The sequence below is a fragment of the Papilio polytes genome, unplaced genomic scaffold (genome assembly GCF_000836215.1).
Source record: "Papilio polytes unplaced genomic scaffold, Ppol_1.0 DF822067.1, whole genome shotgun sequence".
Classification (NCBI taxonomy): domain Eukaryota; kingdom Metazoa; phylum Arthropoda; class Insecta; order Lepidoptera; family Papilionidae; genus Papilio; species Papilio polytes.
The window spans coordinates 6,829,313-6,842,269 of record NW_013527137.1 but is presented as its reverse complement, the minus strand read 5'-3'; the positions used below and the strand labels follow the sequence as shown (position 1 = coordinate 6,842,269).

At 32.7% G+C, this 12,957-nt stretch overlaps 2 protein-coding genes across 2 annotated transcripts; one reads left to right on the top strand and one right to left on the bottom strand.

Annotated features, from left to right (window-relative positions):
- Nucleotides 1–327: 327 nt before the first annotated feature.
- On the bottom strand, nucleotides 328–1,353 carry LOC106107051 (oxidoreductase-like domain-containing protein 1). Its single transcript, XM_013287734.1, has 3 exons — nucleotides 1,246–1,353; nucleotides 1,057–1,179; nucleotides 328–546 (listed from the first exon to the last, which is right to left on the bottom strand). The coding sequence occupies exons 1-3, from the start codon at nucleotides 1,249–1,251 to the stop codon at nucleotides 346–348; spliced, it is 330 nt and encodes a 109-aa protein (XP_013143188.1). The 5' UTR covers nucleotides 1,252–1,353; the 3' UTR covers nucleotides 328–345.
- A 259-nt stretch (nucleotides 1,354–1,612) lies between these two features.
- LOC106107432 (rho GDP-dissociation inhibitor 1) lies at nucleotides 1,613–10,736 on the top strand. Its single transcript, XM_013288284.1, has 5 exons — nucleotides 1,613–1,747; nucleotides 2,382–2,584; nucleotides 4,854–4,963; nucleotides 8,261–8,375; nucleotides 9,935–10,736. Exons 2-5 carry the CDS (start codon nucleotides 2,392–2,394, stop codon nucleotides 10,132–10,134), a joined length of 618 nt encoding a protein of 205 aa, XP_013143738.1. The 5' UTR covers nucleotides 1,613–1,747; nucleotides 2,382–2,391; the 3' UTR covers nucleotides 10,135–10,736.
- The last annotated feature ends 2,221 nt before the right edge of the window (nucleotides 10,737–12,957 follow it).

Sequence of the window (12,957 nt, the reverse complement as noted above, 5' to 3'; positions counted from 1 at the left end):
TACTTCATAAAAAAACGACTGTTTTTTCCATCAACTGCTAGTTTCCAGACTTCGTCGTCGTCAGATCGTTGATATAAACAAGAGCGAAATTTAATTTGTATTAATTTTACTCCTCACTTGAATTTATTAAAAATGAAAAAACACTTGGGTATTTTGAATTATATTTATGTAATATAAATTCAACAGATATTTAAGTATACTACAACTATTTACATATTCACAATTTATTTTATTTTTTAACTTGACTGTTCTTAGTTAATACTATACTATCTTTACAATACAATTTTGTGCTTTATGATGATAACAATTCACAATAATAAACAAATAATCAAAACATTAGTGTTTTTATTTTTTCAATCCTCTTATTCTTAACTCCATTTCTAGATAAGCTTTCATAGATGGATCATCAACTGTATTCATTATCTTCTCTATAATCTCTGGCCCTGCATTTTCCATTTTTGAAGTCAATGCCTCTGCCCACACTATAAACACACAGTTTGCACATCCAGACTGGCAGCATGCAGTGGGTGGCTCATCTAATGATGCCTGAAAAAATATAAAATTGTTTATGGATTCTCCCTAGCACCCAATGTTGCCAATACCATGGCAATAATATTCAACAGCCTTCAGGCCATCAAATTACAAAATCTACTGTCATAACCTTAAGGCCGTAGCAGATTCTATTGTATTTTATAAACCTACACTAATTCATTGTTTTCCTTTAAAAAACATATTTTTACATATCTTTAATATCACTTGATTATTTAACCAATGAGGAACATTTGTTGCACATTTTAAAAAGTAAAAATAGCGACATTTAATGTTGAAAAATTTTTAGATTTTATAGTACTGCTACGGCCTACCATTGATATTTTTCCTAAAGCATAGCTTTTTTTACACAATGTACTCAGCCGGATAAAAAATCTGATCCATCTAGTGAGAAACTTATTTACAACTGTGTGGATATATCGGATATTAACATGTAGCAAGCGGTAAATTAAACTCAAGAACACAGAAGTTTTGCAACATAATATAATTGCTTATATTTTTACTTACATTCTCCTTAATTCGTTTAATTTCAATTTCTTTTTCATAGTCAACTTGTGATTCATTTGTGCACATAAAATTATATCTGTGATGTCTCCAAAATATTGGCATAAACCTGTGCAGTCGTAATTTCTGAAAATGATTATTGTAATACATATAAAAACCTCAACCCCAGGTAAAGAGAGCAAATATACTAACAATCATATTGATTTGAAAACATTAGCGTATAAGGTATTAACATAAATTATCAAGTCATTTTATTTCGTTGTTGCTTTTACTATAAAAATGCATAAAAAATAAAGTTCAAATATTTTGACAGTTATTGACATTGACATTTGACAGCCGTCTGCGCGAAAAAGATTATAAAAGCAGACAAAACATTTTTAACAAACCATAAACTTCTCTGAACTTTCTCAGATTTAAAGAAAAACACAGGTTTACTTTCCCGTAAAATACCTAGTTCTATGTTTTTAAAAGTGTCTAGTCAATTGTCAAACATTTTCTGTGCCATTGATAATAAGTTGCATATAGAGTGTAATAGATGTCGCCAACCGGAAGCATTTCATCCGTCAGTCATTTTTGATCTATAGTCCTATAGATTTTAGAAATTATTAGTTTTTACGTTTATTAATTTTTTTGGTGCTATTGTTTAATTGCAGTGATTACTGCTTTTATTGGTGAACTAACTCCTCAACATAACGTGAGTTTAATTTACTTATTTTCTGTGAACGAGCGTGGAAGACTCCTGCATCACTTAAATGACGATGCCGATTAAAATGTTGTTGAGACAGAACCGGTGGAGCATGCGTCAGTGTCGCTGCACTTCTATAGATATAAATATCCTAGTGTCTCATAGATTACGGAAAATCAAATAATTTTTCAATTACATTGTTACATGAATGAGAATATTAGGGATAGAAAGGGCGGTCCTAGAATAGTCACGTTTGCGGTAGCCAAGCGATGATAATCGTCTTCCTTATTGATCACTATTAGTCATACTATCACAAAACTTGTTTGAAAATTAAAACTAGAAAACTAAAAGTAACCTAATTTTTAGTAGAATACATGTCAATAAGGCTAAATGTTTATACCTATTAATTAAAAAAATATAGCATTGAACATATTCAATAACATTTACAAATTAAATTATACTAATTATTTATCCCAAATTTTTATTCTAATACCAATAACAAACCAACAACAAATAAGCTTTAATAATTTTTCTATAATTATTCTAGCAAAATTTAACTCTTTAAAAAGTTATACTAGAGGTAACATATATTGCTTTTTTTTTAATCATTATTTCTCTAACTGGTGTTTTATTCTTTTTGTAGACATCCTAAAATGTCTGGTGAACCCGAAGTAGCTCGCACTCCTGAAGGCGAGGAAACGGAAGAAGAAGAAATCAAGTCCTCGTATAGGCCACCACCGGAAAAGACGATTGAGGAAATTTTAGCAGCAGACCAAGAAGATGAATCCTTGAGGAAATATAAAGAAGCATTATTAGGACAGGCGCAAGCAGGAACTGTTATTGTTGGTAAGTTTTTTGTAGAAAAGAACATCTGCAGTTGGTCAACCAAACTGTGGTTAATGAAAGCATAGTGCCCCCTAAGTTTAGGTAAGTTTTTAGTCTCTCAGTGGGGATGTATAGTAAGTAATGTTAAAAAACAAATAGAAAAACCATCATTACCCTCCTTATCCCACTCCCGTAGGGTCAGTGCAACAGGTTTTTGTCTTCCACCGGGTATCAAAGACCTACTTTAGGATTAGGCACTATTTTTTGCGGCCGGCCGCATGCCTTTTACCAACCCTACTTGGGAATTCATTAATAATAACAGATAATAGTATATTTTTATTAATATTATAAACAGGAAAGATTTGATTTTTACTTTGCATTTGATTTTCTCCGAAACTATTAAACTGATGAACCAATAATTAGTGAAAAATAATAAAACTTTAATAATTTAAACAGAAGTTTTTTCACTTAATCATATAAAAATTATTTCTTAATGTGAAATTTTAGACGGATGGATGTTTGTCAGAGTTTGCTGCATAATGACTGAACAGATCTTAGTAAAATTTGGCATAGATGTAGAGCATTCTGGAATAACACATAAGCTACTTTTGTTTTTTTAATTCCATGCGGGTAGAGTAATGAGCATAAGCCATTTCTACATAAAACATTATTCCATTAAAATCAACAGGAGTGTTCTATTTTTAAAGTGTTAGTTCCATTTATAGACTCACCCTTAACCTACTTTGCTCTATTTACTGGAGTCATTTCATCTGCACAGACAGTGCAATTTATCTGACTAATTCTAGGAATAATTGAAAATAATTGAAATAATAAATGAAATAATTTATTGAAAAATAACAGATTAACAATAAAAGTTATAACCAATTAAAAGATAAATACAAATAGTGGATAAAATGCGATGGATCTAGTGATGCCCACACTAGGCAATGCCTGTATCGTGGGCATGTAAATACATTATGTAATACATAGACCATTTCCTATGATTATAAATTATTACTACCTAAAATTATTCATTGTAGGTAATTTTTAACATGAATTTAGAAAATTCATAATTTACTAATAAAATTCACAAATTAAAACAACTTGGTTTATTGATAAACTAGATATTGCATACAACTTTGTCCGCGTCTAGTAAAAAAAACAAAAGCATACATCTTATGTATTCTTCCAAAATGCCCTATATCTGTGCCAAATGTTATTGAGATCACTGTTTAGGGTACAAACTAACAAATATCTTTTCATCCAAACTTTCACATTTATAACATTAGTAAGATAAGACAAGACAAGTAAAGTTTCTATAAATTTTCAAGTATCATTTTGTAGTTATTGCATTATTTTGTTTACTAAACTTGCATGTGCTTCCAAAATATTGATATTATACATTTCCCGGATTTATTATCAGGCATTATCTCTAGTTATTTGATAAAAGTTATCAGTGTTGCATCAACTCGTTTTTTATTTGAACTTGTGTAGTCAAGTTTCACTATTTAATCTGACTGTCAAAATATAAATATATTGTATAGAAATAGTCAACTAGCTGTTAACATCTTCATGGGCATGGTAATAAAAACTGTAATGAATGTAACTTATGTTACTCGATGATAACATAACTGTTTATTGGTGAAGCAATTTTTGAAATCCCCCCCAGTAGTTTTGGAGTTATTTCAATACATACAAAAATACAATTTATAATTAATATATTGGTTGAGAGAGCGTCGCGTGGCTCAGTGGTTTGAACACTTGACTTGTAATCTACAGGTCTTGGGTTCGAATCCCGCAATGTACCAATGTGATTTTCGGTTTTACGAATTTTCATATGTACATAATTTACCCGACGTTCTTACGGTGAAGGAAAACATCGTGATGCAACCTGCACATATCGGCGAAGAAATTCAAAGATATATGTGAAGTCAACCAACCCGCACCTGGCCAGCGTGGTTGACTATGGCCTAGTCACCCCTTATTAGGGTAGGCTCCGAGCCCCTCGGTGGGGACGTGTAGTGAGCTGGTGATGATGATGATGATGATATTGGTTGAGACTATGTTTTATGTCTGTGTAAAATTCCATAGAGTGCTGTCAAACAGTTTTGGAGATAACAAACATCCATCCAACTTTTCATATTTATATTAGTATGATTTTTAAATGTTAGATACATAGATTTATGAAAATCATTGATTTTTATAATGAGTTGATTGTTAATAATTATTCTACAAATTAACAAAAATATAGAGAAGAAATACAATAACTTAATTAATTATTCATCAACAGAGCCTAATGACCCTCGGAAGGTGATTGTGAAGAAGCTAGCGTTGTGTGTGACGGATCGAGATGACCTCGAGCTGGATCTCACTGGGGACCTCACAGACCTCAAGAAACAGGTGTGTAATACCAATACGTAATATAGAATTTTTTTATTTACTAAAAGTTTACAAAAAAAATTAAACCACTCTAGAAAAACTGGTTGGATTAAAAAAAATGATGTTAGAGCCCGCTTTCACACCTTAGCACTGCAGGGCCGGCTCGCCCCCACCAATACCATGACCATATAGAAGACAGGCGTCAAATGGAACCAATGCCGTGTTTCGTCTGATGAGTGTGGTGCCGGAGGCCTAATTTAAGTCCCTTTCTCCTTACCACCCTTTTCTTATGAGCGGATGGGAAGGGGAAGTGGATTTGACGATGGAGGAGATGCATAGGAAGGGGAAATATCCTCTTTATGTGCGTCTCCTCCGTCGGATAAGGGTAGGCAACGCATCTGCAATTGCGGATGTCTATGGGCAGCGGTCGCTTCGCCATTTTGGCGGATTCAGGTGGATGCATGCTCCTTTGCCACCTTATGTTATAAAAAAAAATAAATAAAAAAATAGTAAATCAAATAAAACTGGGAACTGTTCAGTTCTCAGTTTTGGCTACATGTTAGATTTATCCGAATGATCTGATAGTTCAGATAAAACTGAGCGTGTGTAGCGGGTTTTAGACAGATCTTTAGATAAAACACAAAATTGTATTGTCTAATAGTTACTACCTGATACACTTTTCTTAAACGGTGAAGTTTATTTTTGCTTCAACAATTTAATTTACGCTTTTTTAAAGTACTAATAAATATTTTTATTAATAGTCTGTTAATTGGCGTTATCGTCTAATTGTCGTAGTAGACAGGTCTGGTGATCCCCTGACAGGTGCTGAACCATACGTCACTTTAACCAACGTCATTCATTATTACCGAGATGCGATGCGAATTTACTGCGCTTGGCTTTTCTCCAACACCAACATACAGGATGTTCTTTTCCTAACATATATGAAGACAAAAACATTAACCGTTTCGTGATGCAATTCTAAAATACATTCTTTATGTTTTTGAATTCACATTGCTAGTTAGAATTATATTTCTATTTATAATCGAATATTAGACGGAATGCGACCCATAGTTTTTTTTTATAACATAAGGTGGCAAACAAGCAAGCGGCCACCTGAATCCACCGAAATGGGGAAAGACCGCTGCCCATAAACATCCGCAATTGCAGATGCGTTGCCTACCTTAATTGACGGAGGAGACGCACATAAAAAGGACATTTTCCCCTCTTATGCGTCTCCTCCACCGTGAAATCCATTTTTTCTTCCAATCTTTCCTCTTAAGAACAGGGTGGAAAGGGACTAAAATTAGGCCTCCGGCGCCACACTCATCAGACGAAACGCAAAATTGCTTGTCGTGGTATTACCAGGGGCAAGCCGGCCCTGCAGTGCGCAGATGTTAAAGCGAGCTCTACCACTGTTGAAAATCACTGCTTTAAATACACGAATAATCTATTATTTTGCTCTATTTGCCCTATAGTGTTTTTTCCTTCTATTATCTATTACAACACCGTACATTGCAGCCGTAACTTTTTCTGTACTCACAAACATTTAATAGTAACCGTACATAATTAACACAGTTTATTGTTACACTAAGGTTCTTTTTAATATGAGTTTTTTTTTTCTATTTTTTTTTTAGCAGACTGGTAACGCTTATGTTAGGCGCCCTGGGCGGCCTCTTAACCGCACCTTATCCTAACGTTGTCTGGCACTATGAATAAAACATTTCCTGAAAAATGCAATTGTCTTACAATCTTTATATCTCACTAGCATTTCCCATGCGAATTCATCCGCATAGAATTATAAAAAAAAATATTTTATGGTTCACATTTGTCAAGTTATCAATTGCAAATGTCAAAATGACATGACATGATGTCAAACCATGTCAACCTTGCTTCCTTGATGTTGACAACAACTTATGGTCTCTTTCCCACATTAGGGTTTCATCCAAAATATTTACCCCTAAGTTTAACTGCGTGAAAATATATAGCCTAAAGCGTGGCGTAAGTGTAGGGCTTTTTATTAAAAAAAGAGTTATTCGAAAATATGCTGTAATTGCTGACATCTTAGACAACAAAGAAGTGTATGTTTACGCTTTATTATAATAGTATAGATTAACAGTTGGCTAATAAATGTTATTCTCATGTAAACAATATGTCTTCTGATATATTTTACAATAAAATGTCACTGACTTAAACACTTGAATTTAAACAAATTGTTACCAAAACAACGAGATTCGCAAACCAGTACGACTTAGGGTCCTTCAAAAAGCCGTACCGTTTCCCAAAGGATGGAAATGCATCTGAAGTTCCTTTGATACTGCGGATGTCTCCTCTTATACAAGTGTATACTAGTGTAAGCAAGTGTAAGCAAGTGTATACTAGTGTAAGCAAGTGTAAGCAAGTGTATACAAGTGTATACTAGTGTAAGCAAGTGTATACAAAAGAAATGAGAAATGTTCTTGTTACTGTCGTGTTCAAATCTAATAGTAAATGTGTGTATAAAACCTTGTTATCCATTAAGCCATCTCACGGCTTCGCGATAAGAATTCTCAGTTTCCGTATTTTACACTACAAAGGCTTCGGATTTTTATAACACCCTGTACAGAGCCGTGACTAACACCCGGTATAAATAATTACTGAATGGCAAACGCCTCGTTTCTGTCAATTTGATTATTCCCGTACCTCTGAATGTAACTATGATTAAACGTATAATAAATTACATGTTGCTATTTTCATGTCATGTATTTTAGTATAGTGTATTTTTATTTACAACTAGCCGTTGCCCGCGACTTCGTACACGCATTATTAAGATATAAAAAGTAGTTATAATATACCCGTCTATCACAACGCGCGCACACGCGGCCTGCGGACAGACAGATAGACAGAAAATTTAAATGCAATTTTCGTTATCAGCAACACAAATACATCAACTTTTCGAAATATGGATTTTTTCTTTTAGTATTACAAATAGACACTCTAATTTATTGCGTATTGATTAAAAATAAGTTAAAAGGAAAAACGGTGATGGGAAAGGAAATATGTCTTGTTCCCCTCTTTTTAGGTGACAAGCCGTTCTATACCACTTGTTTTATACTGGCCCAATCCGCTGTGGGATAGGCATAAACAAGAAATAGAATAGAATACCACTTATTATCACGGGTCCTTTTTCCCTTCCCTGGCTACTAGTATAATTGCCGCTTGTTGGAAGGTTTTATTTTTAAATAGAATTTTAAAGTTTCCAACTGTGTGGAGTTTAGATACCCCTGATACATTAGGAAAACTTATGAGGAAATAATTTATGTTTTTGTTTTAAATTTTCAGGTGTTTGTGATCAAAGAGGGTGTGCAGTACCGGATAAGGATTGATTTTATCGTGCAAAGGGAGATCGTACACGGTCTGAAGTACGTGCAGAAGACATATCGTATGGGAGTGCCCGGTTAGTGTACAATATCACTTATTTGTTATATTACTTTACAAGCTGCGCATAATTTATCTATACATATATCTTTAATTTCTTATTTTTACATATAATATATTTTACATGATTTTTCATATAAAAAAAAATAAAACATACCAAATTAAAAAGAAAAGAACTCCACCTGCGGAATCCAATGATCCAAGCATTATCTATACTATTATTATAAAGAAGAAAGATTTGTATTTTTGTATGTATTGAAATAATTAAAAAACTAGTGGGCCGATTTCAAAATTCTTTCACCATTAAAAACTACTTTATCTGTGAGTAACACAGGCAATGTTTTTATTTTTTTTATTTTATTTCCCGTAAACAAAGTTGCAGGCAACAGCTGGTTTAGTATAAACTAAAGTAATACTCGCTAATGCTTGCGATATCGTCCACGTGAAATATAAAAAACATTATTTAAAAAACAAAACCGATTTCCAAACAAAATACACCAAAAACAGAATATTCTCAAAAAAACAGTACACTAAAAAGAAACGAAATAATTCCTTGAAAATAGTAAACCTCCCTTATTGTAGCTGTTATGCCTATATTGTACAATTATTATTACTTTGATGAAAAAAAGAATAATCAAAATCGGTCCACTAGCGGCGGAGTTATGCCGTAAACACATAAAAAAAATATATACAGACGAATTGAGTACCTCCTTTTGGGAAGTCGGTCAAAAAAGTAAAAAACATAGCCTATGTTACTCAGTGATAACGTAGCTTTTTAATGATGAAAGAATTTTTAAATCGTTTAATAGTTTTTGAGTTATTTCAATACATACAAAAATACAAATCTTTCCCCTTTATAATATTAAGTATAGAGTAATCTAAGGGGTAGTTAGTAGGGGTCTTGAATTAATAGCTAGGTTTTTGTGTCATGGGACTTATTATTAATAAGAGTACTTGAATTATTTCTTACACGCATCTATTGGACAGCGCCCGGTACGTAAACATTTATATTCACATCTCGTTGCGCTATTAACAACGCTATAAATATGCGCCTACGCACGTAAATGTCATGTGTATTGTATGCAATGAGGTGTACGATATTCGGCGATGTCGTCACTTCTGCTATGCCACTAAAGTCTATTGTCCCATAGCAAAGACTCAAGACCATTTGGACATCGAAAACCATTGCATTTTGTAGACATAATCACAAGTCTCATGGTTTGAAGTAGGATAGATCATCTTGATATTTTATATTTAATTTTTTCTCTACACTTATCATTGTCTTGTATCATTGTCTATTCCTTGATTAACATTTTTTAAGCGCTACGCGCGTACGTACTCCTTTGACCAAACTATCGCAAAACAGTTGTGCGATTGTCGATTTATTCGCAGTCAATTCAACTGTTTAGTTGCACAAGTAAACATCGAGTAGTGCACCTCCATAGAAGCTATTAGAAATCAAAGCGCGACTAAACAGTTGTGATTCTGACAGTCGTAATTTTTTTTAGTTTAAGCATGGTCTTCAAAAAATTAGACATAAACGTTTCGTTCATAAACATATAAAGTTATGCATTCCAGTGGATAAAATGACCCACATGGTTGGGTCGTATCCCCCCAAGGTGGAGGTGCAGTCGTACACGACGCCGCCCGAGGACGCGCCCTCCGGCCTGATGGCGCGCGGCTCCTACACCGTCAACAGCCTCTTCACCGACGACGACAAGAACATACACCTCCAGTGGGAGTGGAGCTTCGACATCAAGAAGGACTGGAAGGATTAAAGCCATCCAGAGGTCAAACAGGATTGGACATTTGGTAAGACATCAAATGAAATTGTCAATCGTTGAATGTTTTGTACATTATATATGGTTTGTAATGTCCAATTTTGTTTGTTAGATGCCGGGATTGCAATGCATAGGGAAGTTTAAAAAAAATTGCCACTAAAAATATGTTTTATCATTTGTACTTATGATTCTTGAACACATTTTTGGAAAGGTTAAGAATAGAATTTTAAAATCTCCCACAATTTGGGTAAAAAATTCCAGTATCAAGCATCTTTAGTCGCGGTATAAAGTACTGTTCACACTACACGGGCTTCGTAAAATTTGATTATTAAATATTATATATGAGGTGAAAAGTTTCAAATTAATATAAAATTTAAAAACTGTAAAATTTGTTAATATTACCAATGTTTTCCACGTATTGGGTAAGAAGTAGTGTGAAAATAACTGGCAACATTGTCCTATTTCGTTCTCTATGAATGAAATGAGAAAGCAATATGCCTCAGTGTGGTTGCGATTGCGTTGTGATTCCGACATCTGAAATATAGTTGCTGACTGAATGAACAGCGTATTCTATAGATTGTAAGAGTCATTAGAAAACACCTTTTTTATTCTAATCCGGGAATTAAAGCATTTTTAGTATGTAACACAACTAAGGGTAATATTTAATTACGCATTAATAAAAAAAAATCGACGAAATAATGTGAAATTTATAACTGTGTAAGTTTATTTCATCTTAAAGATATTTTTAACCTATACTATTATAATAAAGCGTAAACACACACTTCTTTGATGCCTAAGATCTCAGCAAATACAGCATATTTTTGAATAATTCTTTCTTTAATAAAAACCCCTACACTTGCATCACGCTTTAGGCCGTATATTTTCATCCAATTAAACTTAGGGGGTAAACATTTTGGATAAAAACCCCAATGTGGGAAAGAGACCATAAGTTGCTGCCAACATCAAAAAAGCAAGATTGCTATAATAAGGTAATTGGTATTGACATTTGCAATTGAGAATTTGACAAATGCAAACAATATATTTATAATTTCATTCGGGTGAAGCCGCTCGCGAACAGCTAGTATAGAAACACACAGGACTTGTTTCTCAGATAAATTACTGCATGATATAAATTTAAATTTTTAGACGAATTGTAAATGTATGAAAAAATACATTTTGTGCGTATATATATAGTATGATTTTTCTATTTCCTCATTTGAAAACAGAAATAATAAAATTGTGTAAGAAATAGGTATTTACTAATGTGTAGTTAAATGTCACCCTGTATGTCTGTGCAATTGATTGAATACGATATACATTATGTAGTTGAAAACATAGTGGAAATTGCATTTTTACATTGTTAATCGATTTTTATAATAATGTACTTGCATGTATAATCGAATTCAATAGAAATCTAAATAAAACGAATCCTATCTAAATTATTTATAAGTCTGTGATTACAGACTTATTTAAAAACAGACATGACAATTTATAGATGTCAGTTAAATATGTATGGATAATTTCTTATTTCTATTGAATTTGATTATAAAGAGATTTACGTACATATTGCTCTTTCTGTTTTGTAGCGAATGAAAGAGATGCAATATGTATTGTAAGAGCGAGCGCACATTTTTAACTAAACAATCGCATACCTGATTGTTTTTTAATGCATTTAACTGTTTAGTTGCACAACTAAAATCGAGTAGCGCACCTCCATGTAAGCTAAGAATCAAAGCGCGACTAAACAGTTGTGCGATGGCTTAGTCAAAGGTGTTCGTGTGCTCTAACCGTGAGTGCAAAAGTTCTACAATTATGTCTGTTGTACTGAGACTATTTTTATATGATCCAAAACTAATAGGATTAAGGAATTTAAATTAACTAAAGTTACAATACATATGTGAGTCATATTTCTCTTATTGTTTCAAAAAAAACAGATATTTGTACAGTCAACTACAATATGTATTCATTAACTAGGAACTTGTATACACTTTTAGTTTGAAAAATACATCGAAAGCATACGATCGGATACATATACATTATGGAAACAAATGTATACAAGTTTTTGAAGCTGACTGTACAATGTTTGTTTCTGGAAAAAACATACATTTTCTACATTATTCATTAATTACTATCTCTTTCTAATTTCAATGAAAATACCCATTTCTAATAATAAAAAAAAAACAAAATTAGATTTTTATCAAAATAGTAGTTTATATTTTTTTCACCAAAATAATAGTCTAAAATGCTTACACACGTGCTAGTAGCAATAAAGTAAGACAATATACGTAATGTGCTTCCTACTGGCATTGGACCTTGTATAGCTATTGTATGACCTTTCAGTCGATCGATTTGTTTATCATCGATACTGAATACAGACAAATACAATATGGCTTCCATTGAACACAATACTGCAACTAGCTATATACTGAAAATTATTTTTGAGAACATTCACTTTACATAACCAATTTACATAAATGTTTCCTAAGAGCTCAATGGATTTGAGGTATCTGTCTACCCAGTAAGGTATTTCATACATTTTTCTACCTTTTTCTATAACTATAGTAAATTGTGTGCATTGAAATATATTTTTTAATAAATCACGTTTACAGTGTCTAAATAATTTAGATTAGTTTGATTCATTTCAAATTAAGTAGGGATGCTTGTGTAAGCAGTCAGGAATCTTATCAATTTTCGATTTTTATTCTTATAGAAGTTGGAATCGATAGATTTATATAACTTATGAATTAAAGAAAAAACACTGTTTTCTCAAATTAATAATGACCATAACAAATAATGAGAGTAAATAAATGTTTATTACTA